The 21977-nt window shown below is 35.6% G+C and overlaps 1 protein-coding gene and 1 pseudogene across 3 annotated transcripts; both read left to right on the top strand.

Moving 5' to 3' along the window:
* The first annotated feature begins 6793 nt into the window (after positions 1–6793).
* LOC120166790 (alpha-glucan phosphorylase 1-like) lies at positions 6794–12885 on the top strand. 3 transcript variants are annotated; one of them, XM_039175990.1, is made up of 15 exons: positions 6794–7124; positions 7345–7589; positions 7678–7779; positions 8171–8347; positions 8502–8777; positions 9204–9475; positions 9608–9725; positions 9825–10232; positions 10358–10510; positions 10901–11029; positions 11135–11371; positions 11530–11606; positions 12058–12244; positions 12335–12535; positions 12619–12885. In XM_039175990.1, exons 1-15 carry the CDS (start codon positions 6872–6874, stop codon positions 12733–12735), a joined length of 2952 nt encoding a protein of 983 aa, XP_039031921.1. In that variant the 5' UTR covers positions 6794–6871; the 3' UTR covers positions 12736–12885. The 3 variants fall into 3 exon arrangements, with proteins under 3 accessions (XP_039031921.1, XP_039031923.1, XP_039031922.1); XM_039175992.1 differs by having other exon boundaries at positions 7384–7589; XM_039175991.1 differs by having other exon boundaries at positions 6872–7124; positions 7351–7589; positions 12619–12735.
* A 1304-nt stretch (positions 12886–14189) lies between these two features.
* On the top strand, positions 14190–16287 carry LOC120166695 (annotated as a pseudogene).
* Positions 16288–21977: the final 5690 nt, after the last annotated feature.

Here is a 21977-nt window from a genome sequence, read left to right on the forward strand (position 1 = left end):
TTTGTTTCTCATAAAAGTTACCGATTCATTATAATCAGTGGTCATTCACGGGGTGTAATTAAATTTAACTTCTAATGGAACATACAAAATGATTGTACAAGAAAAAGAAAAGCCTCAGATATGGCAGATTTACCTGTCTAAGTGCAGACAACTTTTCAGTATTTAAAACCCAATCTTCCCAGCCTGTCCAGCTCGTTATGATTTTACTCAAGTCTGGATTGCAGAAAAGGATCCATCTTCTTGATGTGACTCCATTTGTTTTCTTTTGAAATTTCTCAGGCCACAACTGCCAAAATTTGAGCACAGAGATCAATTAAATTTTCCTAGTAACAAACTGAAGAAACACAATTTTATTATAAGTTGCACACCTTTTGTAATTAAAGAAAGAGGCTTTATAAATTGCATTTACCTGAAAAAAAAAACATTAAAAACTTCGTCTTTTACTATCTCTCTATGTATGGCAGCAACTCCATTCACTGCATGACGACCTACGTCGCATAGGTTAGCCATACGAACCAACTTAGGGGGCTCCGATACTGGTTCCGGGATCTTCTTTTTCTTCCCTTGAATGCCTTTCTTTACAGATTTACTTTTTCCATCAGCAGGCTCAAGTTCTTTTTCTTCCTCTTCAGATTCGTCAAGTTTATCAGTGGAAATTGCAACAGGACTTGCCTTGGGTTTAACTAGTAAATCAGAGAACTGAGCTGGCAGCTCAACATTTTCTAAAATCCTCATCTGCTTCAGCTTCAGCTTCAGCTTCAGCTTCAGCTTCAGCTTCTTCTCCAGTAAGTTAGAATCTGTTTTACCATATTCTGAGACTATAGTACGGACTAGCTGCAAATGGTATAAATAGGAAGCAAATCGAATTAGAATAGGAATTCAAAAAAAAAATATGGTAAAATACAGATCATGTAATAGGGTAAATTAAGGTATCCGCTCAATCTAATTTTTTTAAAAAAAAATTAAATGATCGATGGTGGCTCTAACATGTTTATTTAAGTCGAAGCCCGATTTCGAGCTCATCCGAGGGACGGTTACAACAATTTTCATTCAAAACCAATCCAAACAAAAAAAAACGTGAAAAATGATAGAAGAGAAGAATCAAGTTACCCTTTCGGCCAAAGCCTCTCACCGGCGATGGGAGCCTCCGAAGACGAATCCCAAAGGTGAGGAGGGGCGTACGATGGAGGCATACGACATATCTCAGAGTCAGCCTGATCCGACGGTGGACAGCGGAGATCGGAGCCCCAAAGATACAAAGAGTCTCGACATTTTCGTGGACTTCGAAGCTAATCTCGTGAAACGAAGACCATATTTGGACTCTCGAAGTCAAGGCAAACCTCCTAGTGAATTTTGGGCTCGAACGGTCATCGAAGAGGAGCACGATGCGGTAGTTATAGCGACAGTCGACGACAACGCTTCCACCATCTTCTGGAAACCATGAAGAAAGGGGGGCTTTATAGCCCAACCAAAATGATAAAAAAATGGAAGAAAAGGGGCTTTATAGTTCAACCAAAACGATGTCGTTTTGGGACCCTAAGTCACTCGTTTTGGATAAAAGGTTAAACCCTCTCCTCAACCATCGCATGTTTTATAACTTTCAATTTGGTCACCTGTTTTCTTTTAATTCCTTATTTATTTCGATTTTTTTTCCTGATTTTGCTATTTACCATTTTTATTTTTCAATACTAACATTTTGGTTTATTTCTTTTTAGGTCATTCAACATTAGTCGTGTTTTGTATTTTGGTCGTTGTTTCAATTCTTCAATTGTATGTTTAATTTTGCATTTATTTCAATTTTTTATTTGTTTAATTTACATAATTATTTAATATTTAATCCCTAAATATTTATATAAATTTTAATTTAGTCCCTAATTTTAAATTGATTGCAATTCAGTTCCTTTTCCAACATCATAGTTGTTTACTTTAAATTGTTTTTACTCATTTGATTCTTTAGCTTTGTTTAGTTTATTTTCTTAATTTATTTATTATTTTAAATTATTGATTTAATTAGATTATTTAATAAGCATTCTAATTTCCTTCTTTTATTTCTTTTCAGGTTTGTCCACTAAGGTACATTTTCTTGATTAATTTAAATTTAATTTAGTTTTTTTAATTTTAGCATGTTAATCTCTAGATTTCAAGTTCAATCCTTTAGGTTTAGATTCTTCACACTTTAGTCCTTTAAAATAGGGGAATTTTTAATTTGGTCCTTGCTTTCGTGTTCAAGGATTCAAATTGACTTTCCGACTAAAATGATTAATTCGATTAATAACTAGGGCCTTAGTCTAGATTTAGTCCCTTAACTTTAGGTTTCTCACTTTTTACTCACTTTTTAGCCCCTAAACTTTAACTAGATATTCTTTTAACATAATTAATTCGTTAAATAGAGTCTCTACTTTAGTTTAGATTTCAATCTAGTCTTTTAATTTAAAGAGTAATCTGAGTTGGCCCTCGCCTAAATGCCCAAGGAACCATCTCGATTATTCGATCCAATAACTGGTTAAAATCTAATATGATTAATATTAGAGCCTTCATTTCTAGGTTTAGTCCTATAAGTTCTTTAATTTTCATAATTTGACACTTGAAGATAGAGGAAGCCTTAAATAACTCACCTAACATTTGGATTTAAAATAACAAGGCAATGTTGATTTACCAAGGAGTGTATCCTCCGCATTATGCTCAAGGGGTGACCGTTGGTAATTCTCGAAGTAGATGGACATCCTTTTAGAAAACCTTTCATTTTTGAAATCTCAAGGCAATGTCTGGTTATTGAGCACAATAATTGATCTCCTACATTCATGCTAGAAGGTGAATATTATGGCTTTAATAAACGAACACCCTCTTCAAATTTGTATCCATAGTGATTTCTTAATTAAATAAAACTTCGAACTCAAAACTTCTGATTTTAAATATAGAGTAATTGACTAGGTTCCATTTTTTGGGCGTTGTGGGGTGATAATTATTCTCCACGCGTAACTGAATCCCGAACCTATTTTCTGGTTTTCACAGACCCTAAAAATAAAACTTTGTACTTTGATAAAAATAAAATGTTTTATTAAAATTACCCGATTTTTATGGTGTTACAATCGCACCTTAAAAATGGTTGGTGGCGACTCCCAACATTTCATAAAACCATTTCAAAACCTTTTCAAAGAAAACCCAAGTTATACCAGTTTTCTCCCCACCTGGGTGAAAAACGGCGTCGACACCATCCTTCATCTAAAGATCAAATATCACCATGACGTACACTACCCAATAAGTAAAAAATGTTATCTTATAGAATAAAGCATATGTCCTCCTCTTTGCACATTTTGCTTTATATGATTTTACAATTTCCTCTAATTATTGGTTTTCATTTTTCAAATTCCTATTTCTGGTCATCAACATTTCCAATTGAAATTTCAAATCATCATCAATACATCCATTGTCTGGTTCCTTATCTGCCCACTGAAAAAAATTACATCGATTCTGTGGCATACAAAAAGATTAAATCAGCAAGTAAAGAAATAATTAGGCTAATAAATCAGCAAACCCTAAAAATTTATTACAAAATCATAACTTATCTCTTTCACTTGATAACACCCATAAAAATTTTCCTTTACTCCATGGCTTATTAAAAATGCAAATGGGAGCTTTCATTCCACAATTACATTCTACGACCCTAGAACCATAACGAGGCCTTGAACTTCCAATTGACATCCTTCACTCCATGCATGTAGATTCCTAGAATTGATTTAGGGTTCTTGAATTTAATTTCACAAAAGGTGGAGAAAGGGAAGAGAGGGAAAGACTGCTTAGGGTAATCACATTTTTACAACGGTTAAAAACTAAATAAAGTTTAATTTTTCATTTTAATTAAATTTTTATTTTTAGAAATCATTTTTTAATATTAAAAAAAATATGCCAGGTGACATTTTTAATAGGTTAACATACAAACTTAGCAGAGCTTCACGGCTTGACCAATTTGAGTAACGGAATGAAATGTTAAGCACCAAATTGAAACGAAATAAACGTTGGATGCTAAACAGAAAAAATGAACATAAGTTGGACACCTTTTGTATACTTAAACCTAAATAAATAAATCATGCCTTTGCAACTTCATTACAACTTTTTATATAATATAATACATTATTATTAAAGTTGTATCGTTTCTTGTGATCAACTGAATTTAAAAATCATTGACAAGAAGGGATCATCCAAAGATTTATTGATATTGATGGTAATAACAACAACAACAACAAAACCCTATTCTCATATATAATGGGATTAGGGGAGGTAGGGTAGTAGGCTGTTCCCAACGCCAGGTTGAGAGAAGCTTCCGTGGAAGACCTCTGGCAGTCAGAAAAATTTAAAAATAAATATAAAATACAATGCATGTATAAATAAATAAATAAATAAATAAATAAATACATAGTTGAACAGTCTTCATATGCAGTCTTCATATGCGCGTCTGTAATAGGAAGTTATCCCTGCAAATAAATCACTGCATACAAATCTCTGAATATAGACAAAAAAAAACGTGAGTCCCGAAATAAATTTAAAAGACGAAACATGATAAGGATATACAGAAGTCAGTTGTTGCAAGCTACGATAAAAGAAAAATGTCAAATGGGTTAAAACCTAAACTAATGCAACACTACTCCGCTATCCTAGTTTTAATCCTTCAAAAATTCCCATGACAGAAACATATTAAAAGTAGAAGTCAATGAAATTACTATAAAGGCATTAAAAAGAAGGCAGAGACGCTACACCTTATGACTGTGACCCACACTACTCTGCTACCCTGGTCTTAAGTCTCCATACTTTCCTATCAGAGGTCATGTCCTCGGTAAGGACTAAATCCTTCAAATCAGATCTCAAGCAGTCTACCCACTTCCTCCTTGGTCGTCCTCTCCTTCTGGCACCGTTGACTATAATCGACTCTACCCTCCTGACCGCATCCGACTGTTGTCTCCTAAGGACATGCCCAAACCACCGTAGTCTTCCCTCCCTCAATTTTTTGGATACAGGCATCACCCCCAAGGACATCCTAATTGCAGAGTTTGGAGTCATTTCCCACAGAGTCTTACCATATGTCCATCGAAGCATTCTTATTTGGCATCCATCCTCCTTACGTGATCCTTCTTGATTGCCCAACATTCTGATCCATACATCAGCGCTAGTCTTATTGCAACTCTATAAAATTTTCTCTTAAGTTTTAGAGGCACCTTCTTGTCACACAAAACTCCTGTAGCTGCCCTCCACTTTAGCCATCTCGCCTTTATACGGTGCGTTACATCATCATCTACACCCCCATCTTTATGTATCATAGACCCTAGATACTTGAAACAATCCTTAGAGGGGAGAACGTGTCCTTCGATGCATACGTCTACATCTTCATCGTTTTGGTTCCCACTGAAGTTTGAACATAAATACTCTGTCTTTTCAGTATTGATCCTTAGACCTTTTTCTTCCAAAGCTTTCTTCCAGTTATATAGTCTACTATTCAGCTCAGTTTTTGTTTCAGTAACTAGGACAATGTCGTCAGCGAAAAGCATACACCATGGAACACCATCTGGTGTCGCACAATAGATGTCGTCTATAATCAAGGCGAAGATATAAGGGCTAAGAGCCGACCCCTGATGGAGTCCGATTTCTACTGGGAAAGCCTCTATGTCCCCAACTATAGTCCTGACATATGTAGTAGATCGACAGTACATATCACGAATCGCCCGGATATAAGCAGTTGGGATCCGTCTCGTTTCCAAGGTCTTCCAGATCGTATTGCGGGGAACGCTATCATATGCCTTCTCAAGGTCAATGAACGCCATGTGAAGATCTCTATTTTTTTCCCTATATTTCTCCATAAGCTGTCGAAGTAGATGAATCACCTCCGTAGTAGACCTACTTGGCATAAAACCAAATTGGTTTTCCGAAACCGTAGTAATCTGTCTCAACCTAGCCTCTATAACCCTTTCCCATAGCTTCATGGTATGACTGAGTAGTTTAATACCTCTATAATTACCACAACATTGGGGATCTCCTTTATTCTTATAGATTGGTATCACCGTAGACTCTCTCCACTCCTCTGGCATCTTAGCAGTCTCTAAAATAATATTAAAGATGTTGATCAACCACTTTACTCCCTCTTCTCCTAGGGCCAGCCACACAGTGATAGGAATTTGATCTAGACCAACAGCTTTGTCCCTCCCTATCTTTCTAAGAGCCATTTTGACTTCCTCACTCCCAACCGTACAAGTAGAGCAGTTATTGTTCATCTTCATATTAAAATTAATATTTGCAAAAATATACATAATAATGAGATAGAAATGATTGATATATGGCTCTTGTCGTTTTACACTTTAAATCTTGACCGTTGATATTCGGGTGTACACAGACATAATTTCAACAAACTCACTGTATAACCAAATCCAATAAATGGTTACAAGTGGACGGAGCAGAGCTACATTCCTCTCCTTCGCTTTTGTCCTTTTCCCGTGGGAGAAAATGTAAAAATATCTCACACTCCTCTCCTCCCTTTACCCAAATCAGAAACTTGAATCCCACCATTCAGATCACGCCACGTCACCGATATCTTAAAGGAGTAAAATAATAGAGAGCCAGGTGTACGGTGGCGAAGAGAGAAAAAATGATATGATTTTACTTGATTGAAACTCCATAAGCAGTAATATTAACGGTAAAATGATTTCCCACGTGGACTAATGAAATGTGTCCAGGTGGAAATCAAGTGAAACGAGAAATTATTTGAATAGCAGGTGATCGGAACTCCATGCATATTATATAATTCTCGTGAATCGGTCATTTTCTGTACTGACTTGAGATTGGTGATCTTTGATCTCCTCTGGTTTACATAAAATTCCAAAGACAGATGGCTACGTGGCAATACTCTGCGATGCCGAGTGGAACGGAGGCAGTTTCCGGTTGCAATGCGGTGGCGAGATTCGTCGACTTCGGCCGAGGGAAAAATGGTGGCGGTGGCGGAGGTAGAAGAGGAACCAAGGTGGATCGGCTGATTTTGATGAGGAAGTGGCAGCTTAGGCCGATGAAGAGGTCGTTCTCGGTGAGGAATGTGTCGAGTGAGCACCAGCAGAAGGTCAAAGATCCGCTAACTCAGCAAGAAGGTTCGATCTCCTCCTGTAATGCCTGTACACAAATGGAGATCCTCTGTTTTTACTTTTTATTTTTCATGTTTATTTTTTTGGTTAATTGTAAACTTGTGGATTTTGTGTGTGTTAATTGTATGTATATATTGCCTTCAACTTTTCTTTATGTATTACTATGTCCTTAGCTTACAACTTTTCCGTTTCCGTTTCATTTTAATTTTTGTTCTTTTTTCATTTGATGCAGAATCTCCTGGTAGTCTTCATCCCTTTCCTCCAGATGCTTCATCTATTTCTTCTAGTATCAAATACCATGCGGAGTTCACCCCATTGTTTTCCCCTCAGAAGTTCGAGCTTCCCAAGGCTTATTTTGCAACTGCACAAAGCATTCGCGACGCTCTCATCGTAAACTGGAATGCCACATATGATCATTATGAAAGATTGAATGTAAAACAGGCTTACTATTTGTCAATGGAATTTCTACAGGTTTGCACTTTTTCGACGTTCAATTCTTGAGTTCTGTAAATCACTTTGAAATCTTACTATTTCAGCCTTTTTTTTATTTCTTCTACAGGGTCGGGCTCTGTTGAACGCAATTGGTAATTTGGGGTTTACTGGAGCTTATGAAGAGGCTTTGAGCAATCTTGGACACAACCTAGAAGAAATAGCTACCCAGGTTGGTTGGTGTATATAAGTTTTTTTCTTTTGCGCGCCTTACTTTACATCACATTCTGACAGTAATGAATAATTGTAAAGGACAAAAGACTCTCAAGATTGCTCTAGAACTAAACTATTGGTGTTTACCCTTGAATTGATTTGAACTATATTCATTGACTTGGTTATTGATAAATTTTCTGTTCCATTAAAGCAACTGGCCATCATTTGAATCCTTTACCAGCTAGCTACAATAGTGCCATTGTAGAAATATTGAACATTTCCCTTTGGTTCTTTCTAAAAATCTTCCCTTTCGGATTTATATTGTCTTTGTTAAAATGAAACGCAGGAAGAGTGTCTATGTGATTGCATTCACATTGCCATGAGAGCTAAATTCTTTGGTTGATTTATAGGAGCCAGATGCTGCCCTAGGGAATGGAGGCCTTGGTCGACTTGCCTCCTGCTTTCTGGATTCGTTGGCAACATTAAATTATCCAGCATGGGGTTATGGGCTTAGATATAAGTATGGCTTATTCAAACAGCGTATTACGAAGGATGGGCAGGAAGAAGTTGCTGAAGATTGGCTTGAGGTATACTTGCTTTTTGTTATCTCTCCTTTGAAGCAATCATTGTAGAAATAAATGTACGCATGTCTATATGACATCTGCATAATGAACACTGATGTTTTTCCCCTCTCTGAATTGACTAACTTCTTATCCGTCTTGATTATGGTTCCCCTTTCAGATGAGCAATCCTTGGGAAATTGTGAGAAATGATGTCACATATCCTATCAAGTTTTACGGAAAGGTTCTTACAGATTCAGATGGAAAGAAACACTGGATTGGAGGAGAGGATATAAAGGCTGTTGCTTATGATGTCCCAATACCAGGGTATGAAACTAAAACCACAATCAGCCTAAGACTCTGGTCAACAAAAGCTCCGTCGGGAGAGTTTGATCTATCTATGTTTAACTCCGGAGAACATACCCAAGCAGCTGGGGCCCTATATAATGCTGAAAAGGTCTGTTCTTATTTCTTTTCAATATCTATATTTGCTTCTGACAATATATCTTCTTAGCTCTTCACAAGTAAAGCTATTTGTTGGGACGCCTCTTCATAGTTTCATCAGAAATCCGACTTCCTGGAGCTATGTCAGGAGGAGAGTCTGGACCAAGGTTCTTTACACTAAAGTAATACAATAAAATTTCTAGAATGGTTATTGGTCTTAGACCGAGTATACATGTCAACAGTTTCGGCAATTGTTCCGCGGTTTTCCTCTATCAGAAATATCAAGAATTTTAACTGCTTTCTGATTCGTCTCTGCATCATTTATGCCCTTAATGACATCTAGATAATGTTGTCATTTTTTAGTGGTGATTTTTCATGTACAGTGTTGATCCAAGTGGTATGTTGAGGATGAATTATATAATATATATTTGACTGTTAGATTTGCTATGTACTCTACCCCGGGGATGAATCTCTTGAAGGAAAAACCCTTCGTTTAAAGCAACAATATACCCTGTGCTCAGCGTCTCTACAAGATATAATTGCACGTTTCGAGAGAAGATCAGGAACGAAGGTCAAATGGGAGGAGTTTCCTGAAAAGGTTGCTGTGCAAATGAATGATACGCACCCCACACTTTGCATTCCAGAGCTGATGAGAATTTTGATCGATGTGAAAGGTCTAAGCTGGAAAGAGACCTGGAATATCACCCAAAGGTACTCTTAAGCTATGTTGTTTTCACTTTATGTGGAACAGATCCTTTATTTTCCTTTTCAAATATATATGCTGCAAGAGGTTATTAAGAAGCTCAAGCCATACTCTATATTCACAGTAATGCTCTTTTTCAGAACTGTGGCATACACAAACCATACCGTTCTGCCTGAGGCTTTGGAGAAATGGAGTTTAGAACTTATGCAGAAATTGTTGCCTCGACATGTGGAGATTATAGAAATGATAGATGAGGAGGTCAGATGGAACAAATACATAAGACAAAACCTCCATTTTCATTTTTGGAATTTCTATTCTTATTCGATTTGCTTCCTATTTATACTATACCATTTGCAGCTAGTCCGTACCATAGTCTCAGAATATGGTCAAGCAGATTCTAACTTACTGGAGAAGAAGCTGAAGCAGATGAGGATTTTAGAAAATGTTGAGCTGCCAGCTGCGTTTTCTGATTTACTAGTTAAACCCAAGGCAAGTCCTGTTGATGTTTCCACTGATGAACTTGGTGAATCTGAAGAGGAGGAAGAAGATGATGAAGAAGAAGAACTTGAGCCTGCTGGTGGGAAAAGTAAATATGTAAAGGGAGGCATTCAGGGGAAGAAAAAGAAGATCCCGGAACCCGTACCAGAGCCCCCTAAGTTGGTTCGTATGGCTAATCTATGCGTTGTAGGTGGTCATGCAGTGAATGGAGTTGCTGAGATACATAGCGAGATAGTAAAAGATGAAGTTTTTAATGATTTTTTTCAGGTAAATGCAATTTATAAAACCTCTTTCTTTAATTATGAAACGTGTGCAACTTAATAATAAAACTGAGTTTCTTCAGTTTGTTACTAGGAAAATTATTATTAATCACTGCGCTCTAATTTTGGCAGTTGTGGCCTGAGAAATTTCAAAATAAAACAAATGGGGTCACACCAAGAAGATGGATCCGTTTCTGCAATCCAGACTTGAGTAAAATTATAACGAGCTGGACAGGCTCTGAAGATTGGGTTTTAAATACAGAGAAGTTATCTGAACTTAGAAAGGTAATATTCCATATCTGAGACTTTTCCTTTCCTTGTCAAACTTATAGTACAGTCATTATGTATGTTTCATAGAAGTGAAATTTAATTACACCCTTTGAATGAACGGTGATGACAATGACTCCTCAACTTGCACGAGCAACAAACTAGCGGGATCAGACCTACCTTCTAAAATGCTTCTTTCACAACAAAAGGAAACTGCCTGATTGCCTTGTGTAGAATCTAGTCCCGTTTTTCTTGCCATTTATGTACACGCCTATATCTAATATTTGTTGTTATATCACAGATTAGGCATTTTTTAGGTTAATTCAAATTTATTTACATACGAGAAAATGTTTGAATCCTTCAGCTATTACACTAGACCCTAATCAGTGTTGTGGCGCATGTTCATAGTTTGCAGATAGTGAGGATCTTCAAGCCCAGTGGAGGGCTGCAAAAAGGAACAACAAATTGAAGGTTGCATCCCTTATTAAAGAAAAGACGGGCTATACAGTAAGCCCTGATTCAATGTTTGACATCCAGGTAATTTTTCTTGTCAACTGTGCTTTCCTAAAATGTAATCAAAGAACTGTACATATCCTCAGTTATCATGTAATCAAGGAGAACAAAATCTACATTGAATTTCAGGTGAAGCGCATCCATGAGTACAAGCGTCAGCTGCTGAACATTTTGGGTATTGTTTACCGGTACAAGATGATGAAAGAAATGAGTGCTTCAGAAAGAAAGAAAAAGTTTGTTCCACGTGTTTGCATATTCGGGGGAAAAGCATTTGCCACTTATGTTCAAGCCAAGAGAATTGTGAAATTCATTACTGATGTTGGGGCTACGGTTAATCATGATCCTGATATTGGTGATTTGCTGAAGGTATGTTTTGACTTAATAATATGATACATAAACCTAATAAGGCGTTCTTCCCTGATATCACAATAAAAATTCCATTCTGTGAAATTTATGTTAATAATTTACTTGATTTCTTTGATATCACTAGTCAGACGAAATGGCTTAATATGTTCTAATTTTAGGTTATTTTTGTTCCCGACTACAATGTGAGTGTGGCTGAATTGCTTATCCCTGCAAGTGAGCTATCACAACATATCAGGTATTTCAATTTTATTCATTGTATGGGTAATTCTTTACATATCTGATGCATATTCAGACATGAGAATCAGGATATAACCTTTAAATTATTGAAACTATTTTAAAATGTTGATTATAGCTGTGCTGGACCCGGGCATAAATTCGTGTCTAAGGAACATAGAACGCAAGAAAGTTTCTTAGCTTCCACTTGTATATAGCTTGGGGAAGCCTTCTGTTCGATGAAGTGCTATGCATTAGTTATTTTATATTTACTTGGCTTAATTTCAATGCATAAAGCTTAATGGAGGTCAAGCTCTTTTGGTTTTGACATAAAAATGAATCCCATGCTTTCTCGGATTTCCAATGAGCTCGATACATGCCTTTAGATCCTTATATTACAATTTGATCTCAGAGTTGACCCTGGGGCATCCAAATTTCTATCCATCCTTTTATATTGTTTTCCCTTTATGCAGTACTGCTGGGATGGAGGCAAGTGGAACAAGCAATATGAAGTTCGCGATGAACGGTTGCATTCTAATTGGGACCTTGGATGGTGCCAACGTCGAAATACGAGAAGAAGTTGGAGAAGACAACTTTTTCCTCTTTGGGGCTAGAGCTAACGAGATTGCAGGGCTTCGGAAAGAAAGAGCTGAGGGGAAGGTATGCTTTGCATGGTCACATTACTGGTTTTCGTTTTCTCCAATTTATTTATTTTATCTCTTCATTGACATAGTTGACATCTTCCCGCAGTTCACCCCAGATCCTCGGTTTGAAGAAGTTAAAAAGTTTGTGAGAAGTGGTGTATTCGGTTCCTCCAGCTACGATGAACTGTTGGGATCATTAGAAGGAAACGAAGGTTTCGGTCGGGCAGACTATTTCCTTGTGGGCAAAGACTTCCCTAGTTATATAGATTGCCAAGCAAAGGTGGATGAAGCATATAAAGACCAAAAAGTGAGCAACCTTTTTCTTTCTTGCTTTCGTTACATTACATTACATAACAAATCCTGAATGTGTGTTTTATGGGGATGTGGCAGAGATGGACAAGTATGTCGATCATGAACACTGCAGGTTCTTACAAATTCAGCAGTGACAGAACAATCCATGAATACGCCCGGGAGATTTGGAACATTAAGCCTGTGGAATTACCATAGTTTGGCCCACACTTTTTCAACTATGAGAGCTGTCCTGTTAATAATAATCTGCTCTCTGTCATTACTGTATTTGAATTCCCATGCAACGAAAACATGTAATAATTGAAGTTCAATAAAAAAACTGAATAAGAGCCCCTTTATATTAGCATGTAATTGTGTGGTAATTTACGGAGAGCTTCAGTCTGCCCTTGTAGTATGGATTTAGTGAACCTTATGGTCTTATGGAAGTATATTTCTTTTAATTATGAGTAAGAATTTATTCGGATAATACTTCTTGTAATCTAAAATTCCTTTCTCATTAAATAATTAACTTATAAATACGTAATAGAGATTAAAATCATTTATTAAGTCTTCATTAAGCTGACAGCTTTTTATATTTTCAACATTATCTGTTTTTTTTTATTTTTAAAATTTTCACTTAAAATTTAATATTATTATTTTGTCTTGTCGATTATTGTAATACATGGAGAGAAATAAAATACAACACTCGACAATAAATCGATGGGATTTTTCTTCACAATTAGCAAATAGTTTAGTTTATACTTCAAAATTAAAAACCAAATGTAAATAGGCATACAAATGTTAAGTAGAAATTGGGGTCAACAGAAATTGTTGTTAATATGGGGATGTGATAGGTCACTTCATGTATAAGAAATTTAATAGATTTTGTTTTGTTTAAAACTTTTATATTTTATATTGAATATTTTAATTATATTTTGTTTGAGTTATGGAAAATATATTTTAGAGAATAGAAACTTGAGATATTTTAGAAGAAAAAAATGCAATTTCATTTCTGAGATAATTTGTGTGGTTTACCAAGTTGGTGAATATGCTTAACAGGTCCTAAGATTGGTGGTATCATAGTAGTTTTCTAACGTTTGTAGGAAGAGTGATTTGGGTAAGTAGATTGCATCACTTTATCACCGTTATCTTCCTAGGGATCTTTTCCTACACACCACCGCAAACCCACCCAAGCATGCACGCACGCGTACACACACATGAGGTGTTCCTCGCTCACCATACTATTTATTGATGGAAACAAATAGGTCATGACGACTATAGATTGTTCATTCATTATGATTTGAACGAAGAGTCACAATTGGTGGTTAGATGACTGTTAACTGATATCAAGATCTTTTATCTTCATAAGGATATAGAAGATAAATGAGTGAGTAAAAATAAAATTCATCTTTTCTCTCGATCTTGATTGAGAGGCTTTATAATGATCCTTAGAATTAGAGAACGACGTAAGGTCATTATGGCTACTTCTAGGTTGACAGACTAAGTTAATATATAATCAACTGATAGATTACGTGGGTTTGTCAGAGATTATGTCAAATTATCGTGACTTCTCAAGAGATGTTAAGTATTCGAGATCCTTCTTTTGGAGATGTTCTTTTCACATATATATTTTTTAAATTTCTCGAGGTCCAAGAGAAATTGAAGATTTGAATATGTTTCAGGATCTTTTGAAGGTCCTAAAACGTCGAGAAGGTTTACAAATGTATAATAAGCATCATAGAAAATTATCATGCATCCCACCACATCATTTAACCTCGGTAGTTTCATGAGACACTTTAAAACACAGAAATAGAACATAGAGAGCCTATTTTTATATTCTTTATATCCTTGACGAAATTCATAATTGTTTATTCTAATAATATTTTCTTAATTATTCTAGCATACTGCTAAACATTACATGATAATTATGCTTTTCTTTACTAGTTGTCTGCAATATTTTCATTGGATTTGATCTCTATTCCTTTTTGTTATGCATTTAGTGGGGTGAGACTTGAGAGCTACTTTGATATTAGTTTAATTGTTGGCATTTCTTGGAATCTAAGTTATCCTAATTATCACTTTCTTAATGTATATTTTTCTTTGCCATTTGATTCGCTTGATACTATAATGCCACATTTTTCTTATTCATGCTACTTTGATTCAGTTTGTGGATGATGCATATTATATGACAATATAGTGTGTGTTGGCGTTCGCTCTTAAATCGGTGATATGTTTTCGTTGCTGCATTTTAAGATACCTTGCTAGATTGGTATGCTTTTTCCTCTGTTTTGCCTTTTGTTTTCCTATGACGACCGTGACATTTTATTTTTCTTGTTGTTCTACCCTGCACAGGTTGTTTAGGTAGACGGTTAGGTCCAAGGCTTCTTGGGAGAGTCGATGATTTGGAGGTAAGTATCATATTCTCTAGGTACCGTAGAATGTATTCTGGATTTGTCTTATGGTGAAAAAAATTATTAATGACGGATTGCTTTTTTTGTGATGCTATTGATTGTTTAACACAGACTGGTTAGGACTTGTATGAGATTTTGAATCAAGTAAACCGAGAGGAAATCCCAGAAGGTCTAAAGCTTCAGGATTCATTTATGCAACCTGTTTCTGAAATGAACAACCAGTATGATGAACAGACCTTCGCATTAATGGTAAGAGCAACGGTAGAGAAACTTGAAAGAGAAACGAGGGAGTCTAAATTTTCGAAGTTGATGAACAAACACTTTGCAGCGAGTTCCATCCCCAGAGGAATCCATTGTCTTTCTCTGCGTTTAACGAATGAATATTCTTCGAATGCTCATGCACGTCGACAACTGCCTACTCCGGAGCTTCTCCCAGTGGTTTCTAACAAGTCTTACCACCACTTTATCCTGTCAACAGACAACATGTTGGCTACCTCGGTCGTTGTTACTTCCGCTATAGAATCGTCGCTACAACCAGACAAGATAGTCTTCCACATCATCACAGACAAGAAAACGTATGTGGGTATGCATTCTTGGTTCGCGTTAAACCCTGTATCACCCGCCATAGTTGAAGTGAAAGGTGTTCATCAATTCGATTGATTGACTAGAGAGAATGTTCCTTCGCTTGAAAATGTAGAGAACCGTAAAGACATCGAAAATTTCAATCACGGTAGTCATATTACAGAGGCAAATCTCTCCGATACTACTACTCGAAAATTTGCTTCTACATTGCAGGCTCGAAGCCCAAAGTATATATCGTTACTCAACCATCTTAATATATATTGCCGGAGGTAACTAGTTATCTGCAAAACAATGCTGTTTATTAGTGTTTTTTCCTTCTAAATATATGTTCTGGTTATGCGTTTCGAACAGCTCTTTCCGGACCTCAACAAAGTGATATTTTTAGATGACGATGTCGTAATTGAACATGATTTGTCTCCTCTTTGAGAGATCGATCTACATGAAAAAGTTAACGGAGCTGTTGAAACATATAACGGTGATGGTGAATGGGTGATGTCCAAACATTTCAGAAACTACCTCAACTTTTCCCACCCCGTTATAGCTAAGCATTTAGATCCTAATGAATGTGCACGGGCTTATGGCATGAATATATTCGATCTCTGTGCGTGGAGGAAGACGAATATAACGGAAACGTATCATTTCTGGTTTGAAGAGGTAACTTATTGGATACCAATCTTCTTTACCGTTCTCAAATAGATTCGAACTTGTTGGTGAATTACTATCTTTTTCTGCAGAACCTGATGTCAAACTTGACAATGTGGAAGCTTGGATTTTTAAGTTTGACTGAGCTCGATTAAAAAATTTGTGAACTTAAATTTTTAAGTTTGACTCGAACTCAAAATCAAAACTTAAAATTTATCTCAAGCTCGAAAATACTTAAACTTAAACTCGTATCACTCATAATATATTTCGCTTTATTTACTGCCTATTTTAAGCGACGAAAATTTATTCAAAGTGTGAATCCATAAACAGTACAAATGGTAATCATGGGGAACTTCTGTTGTGCGGCGCCTAAAAAACGGTTAATATACGACGTGACCGGTTAAAATTTAGACCGGTTATGTTATATATTATTTAACCGGAAATATTATCAAGTACAATACCATATTAGGTAACGCTTATATAATGTAATAGGTAACGCTTATATAATAAAATAGGTATTTAACCGGAAATATTATCAAGTACAATAACATATTAGGTAACGCTTATATAATGTAATAGGTAGCGCTTATATTGACCTATTTTATAAGTAAACCGGTATATTTATACCGGTAACATTGCAAATTTACCTATTGCATTATAATTATCGGTTTCAATATTTTTTGGATCGATATTTTTTTTATAAATGTATCGACACTATATGCGTTCACCCTTTTGGGCATTCATTCTGGAAAAAAGTATCGACACAACATTAAAAAGTGTCGACACATTATGTAAACGTATTCTCACATAAAATCGATATAAATATACCGGTTATATTACAAAATTACGTATTACATTATAATTATGGGTTTCGATGTTTTTGGGATCGATACTTTTTAAAAATGTATCGACACTTTATGAGTGCACCCGTCTGGCATTCATTATAGATAGAATATATCGACACAAATTTAATAAGTGTCGATACTTTATGATGACCTATTTTCTCATAAAACCGGTATATTTATACCGGTTACATTGCAAATTTACATATTACATTATAATTATCGGTTTCGATTTTATTGGGATCGATACTTTTAATAATTGTATCGACACTTTATGCGTGCACCCCGTTTGGGCATTCATTCTGGACAATAAATATCGACACAAATTACACAAGTGTCGATACATTATGTTGACCTGTTTTCTAATTAACCGGTATATTTATACCGGTTACATTGTTAATTTACCTATTACAATATAATTATTGGTTTCGATGTTTTTTGGGTCGATACTTTTAGAAAATGTATCGACACATATTTAGGTAGTTATTGTACACACCTAAATATGTCACACGAATTTAATGTTGTACCCACCATTCAACTACCACTACCAATACCACATCCTATTGAAAGCATGACTGAAATATGTTGAATGAACCTTTACTTACATCTCCATTAACTCCGGGACCACTGAAATTGCACAACAAAATTTTTGTCATGGATCATACTGATGCATGCAATGTTAAGCCAACCGAGGAATGTCATGAAGTACATAATGTTGATGAATCTGACAGATTGGTTGGTTAGCTCTTCTCTTCACATGATCAAGCTTGGTACTTTTACAAGGGATTCGCACAGGAACATGGGTTTAGTGCATGTAAGGGAACAACACGGCTTGACGTGGAAGGGAATCTGAAGACACAAGAATTTTGTTGTTCCAAAGAAGGGTTTTGAGTATCAAAAGTCAATATTGTTGATCGTCAATGTGCTCATACGTCAGTCACAAAAACATGATGCAAGGCTAGAGTCGTAGTTACTACAACAAATACAAACGATCACTGGGTTATAAGTAAGTCTTATCAGAAACATAATCATGCATTGTGCACACCTGCTATGACACCATTTATGCGTTCTAATAGAGCTGTAAGTAAGGGTGATATCAATGAGGCAACAACATTGAAAGAGGTCGGTGTTGGCACGTCACAAGTAATGAACTATTTAACGCAGCAGGCAGAGGGCTATCATAATGTTGGATTTACACATAAAGACCTCTACAATGCACTTCAAAGAGGTAAAGCAAAGGAAATCGTCGATGGGGATGTGAATGCGCTTATTGCTTACTTTGATTATAAGAAACATGATGATCTCGTGTTTTTTATGACATACTCGGTAGACGAATTAGGGGCATTGCATAATCTTATTTAGTTGGATTCTACATCGAGATCAAATTACACATGCTTCGGTGATGTAATTGTGTTCGACACAACATACAAAGATAATTTGTATGGTCGACCAATTATGCCTATTGTCGGTGTCAATCATCACCATAACACAATTGTGTTTGCCACTGTCATAATCGCTGACGAGACGTCCCAATCTTTTGAGTGACTGCTACAGAATTTTTTAGAAGCCATGATGAATAAATCGCCTATTTCAGTTGTCACTGATGAGGATAGGGCAATGCAGAGGGCTATCAAATCTGTTATCCCTTATGCTAAGAACATATTATGTTCTTGGCATCTTTCTCGCAATGTACAAGCTAACATTGGTGACCCAAAATTTACAGTAGCATTCACAAAATGCATGGCTTCCTGGTGGACAACTGAGGAATTCGATATTCAATGGCGTTCAGTTGTTTCATAATTCAACGTCGAAAAGCATCCATGGGTGATTGAGAAGGGAAATACTCGGCACGTATGGGAACAAGCATATCTAACCGGTCATTTCTTTGCCAATGTTCGCTCAACACAAAGGTGCAAGTCTATGAATGCTTCACTAGCGATTGCACTGAAACACAAGAAGACATATTTAGATGTGGTTCGTGCTATTGAAGATGGAATTAGTAGAATGCGTATGAACGAGTTGAAAGCGGATTACTTAAGTTCCCAGCCCTTCCAGATCACAAAATTGGTCGAACTTGAAAACCATGCTGCTAAGATTTTTACCCGCGAATCTTTTTATGCTTTCCAAGATGAACTTCAACGGGAGACATTGTACCGTATTGAGAAAGAGATTCAGTCCTTATCAGATGAATTTCAACATTATATTTTGACAAAATACAAAGAAACAAATAGAACATTTGAAATTAGTTTTGATTCTCGTACGAAAACCCTAATTTGCTCTTGCAAAAAATTCGAGACCGTTGGACTTTCGTGTCGCCATCAACTTCACATTTTGAAGCACTTGGATTACACATATTTGCTCGGGACTTTGATTCAAAGTAGGTGGACTAAGGATGCGAAGGCTTCTGCACCCAGTTATGTTGACTTGAATGTGCCTCCAGAAGTGATGCAAATGGCAAGGTTCGCTGCTCTATGTTCAACGTCAAGTAGGTTATGCTACATTGCATCAAAGACAGACACGTCTTTCAAAACCACAAGAGATGAGATGAAAAGACTAATAGAAGAATTTGAAAACTCGTTTGGTTTGAATGATTCAATCAACCAGAGCAGTGTAGTAAACAACGTTCGCGACCTTCAACGCAAGCGAAAAGAAGTACTGAAGAACAAGGTCGAGAAGAAAATTAGGCGATGTGGGTACTACAACGGTGAGGGACATAACAAACTAACATGTCCTCAAGTCAAGCTCAGTTTGAATACAAGCACACAGCCTACATTAACTGATTTTTTCGAAGATGGAATGGAATGGCCATTCAGTCCCGCACATGATGACAACGATCTCCATATATTGTAAGTATCAACATGACTCCTATTGTGTATAAGAAACATGTACAATAACCTATTGCTAACTTTTCTCATCTCATAAATAATTACATTCATATACAAAATTATAAATCGTATATAACTTATACAAAATTAACCCTACATTAACAAAATTTCCTCTCTTAGTCTATTTTGATTGTGGCTTACGAGACCGTTTAATATTTCATCCGTATCATCACATAAATGCCAAACAATATGTAGACTATAGTTTCCCGCAATCATGGTCGGAATCAGTTCAGTAACTGGGATTATCCAGGTTACTCATGTTGACTGCATAGCCAATAAAACTATCCTTATATAAAATTAAGAACAATTCTTCAACAACTGAATACAACTATTAAACGTAATGTTCAATCATGCACTCTTTACGTTGGAGGGCTTTAAACCCTAAACCATAAAAGAAAGTTTGCCTTACCAATTCCTAGTTTACCATTTGGACCCTGCAAGGGGTTTTATTGGCTATGCTGTCAACATGATTATGAGATTCCTTTATCCTTTCACATTCAGTAAGACTGTAGAGATTTGAATCAATTAAATTAGATTAAATACTTTAATCCAATTACCATTTCGAGAATAATTACATGAATACATTGATACTTACTGGTCGCTTTCGATTTTCTTCAATATTGATACATTGATACTATTCACAAATAGCAAAATTTAAAACCTAACCTCTCTTTTTAAAGATTTTCTAAAAAATTAGGGTTTCGATAACATACCTATCAAACACAAGAAGGGGAAAAAAGTGTTTGTCATATGAATAACTAATCGTAACTGTTATGAACGCTGGTATTCTTAATAGAGGGTTTGTTGATTGAGGGTTTGTAGCGTTACATTATAAATAATGAAGGAAGAAAAAATGCGTTATTTACAAGTATCGAAACAAATCTAAAATGTGTCGATACATTATGTTCACCTATTTTCTCATAAAACCAGTACATTTATACCGGTTACATTGTAAATTTACCTATTACATTATAATTATTGGTTTCGATGTTTTTGGGATCGATACTTTTTATAAATGTATCGACACTTTTTGTGTTCACCCTTTTGGGCATTCATTCTGGCAAAAAGTATCGACACATCATTTAAAAGTGTCGACAAATTATGTAGACCTATTTTGACATAAAACTGGTATATTTATACCGGTTATATTACAAAATTACCTATTACATTATAATTATGGGTTTTGATGTTTTAGGTATCGATATTGTTTAAAAATGTATCGAAACTTTATGGGTGCAACCTTTTTAGATTTTCCTTGTGGACCAAAAGTATCGACACAAATCTAAAACGTGTCGATATATTATGTTCACCTATTTTCTCAAAAAAATCGGTACAATTATATCGGTTATATTGTAAATTTACCTATTACATTATAATTATCAGTTTCGATGTTTTTGATATCTATACTTTTTATAAATGTATCGACACTTTATGCGTTCATCCTTTTGGACATTCATTCTGGCAAAAAGTATCGACACATCATTCAAAAGTGTCGACACATTATGTAGAACTATTCTAACATAAAACTGGTATATTTATACCGTTTATATTACAAAATTACCTATTACATTATATTTATGGATTTTGATGTTTCTAGGATCGATATTGTTTAAAAATGTATCGACACTTTATGGGTGCACCCTTTTTGGATTTTCCTTGTGGACCAAAAGTATCGACACAAATTCTACAAGTGTCGATACAATATGTATATCTATTTTCTCAAAAAATTGGTTTATTTATACCAGTTACATTGTAAATTTACCTATTACATTATAATTATCAGTTTCGATGTTTTTGGGATCGATACTTTTTATAATTGTATCGACACTTTATGCGTTCACCCTTTTGGGCATTCATTATGACAAAAAGTATCGACACAACATTAACAAGTGTCGACACATTATGTAGACCTATTCTCACATAAAACTGGTATATTTATACCGGTTATATTACAAAATTACCTATTACATTATATTTATTGATTTCGATGTTTCTGGGATCGATACTTTTTAAAATTGTATCGAAACTTTATGGGAAACTTTAAGTTTGGAAACTTTATGTATGAAAACTTTGTTGTGGAGATTATAGAAAACGATTCT

The sequence above is a fragment of the Hibiscus syriacus genome, unplaced genomic scaffold (genome assembly GCF_006381635.1).
Source record: "Hibiscus syriacus cultivar Baekdansim isolate YM2019G1 unplaced genomic scaffold, ASM638163v2 tig00111644_pilon, whole genome shotgun sequence".
Taxonomy (NCBI): Eukaryota; Viridiplantae; Streptophyta; class Magnoliopsida; order Malvales; family Malvaceae; genus Hibiscus; species Hibiscus syriacus.

Coding starts and splice junctions, on each gene's coding strand:
- LOC120166790 (XM_039175990.1), top strand. CDS start 6,872: ATGGCTACGTGGCAATACTCTGCGATGCCGAGTGGAACGGAGGCAGTT. Junction 9,726..9,824: donor TAGAAATGATAGATGAGGAG/GTCAGATGGAAC, acceptor TACCATTTGCAG/CTAGTCCGTACCATAGTCTC. Junction 12,245..12,334: donor AAGAAAGAGCTGAGGGGAAG/GTATGCTTTGCA, acceptor ATCTTCCCGCAG/TTCACCCCAGATCCTCGGTT.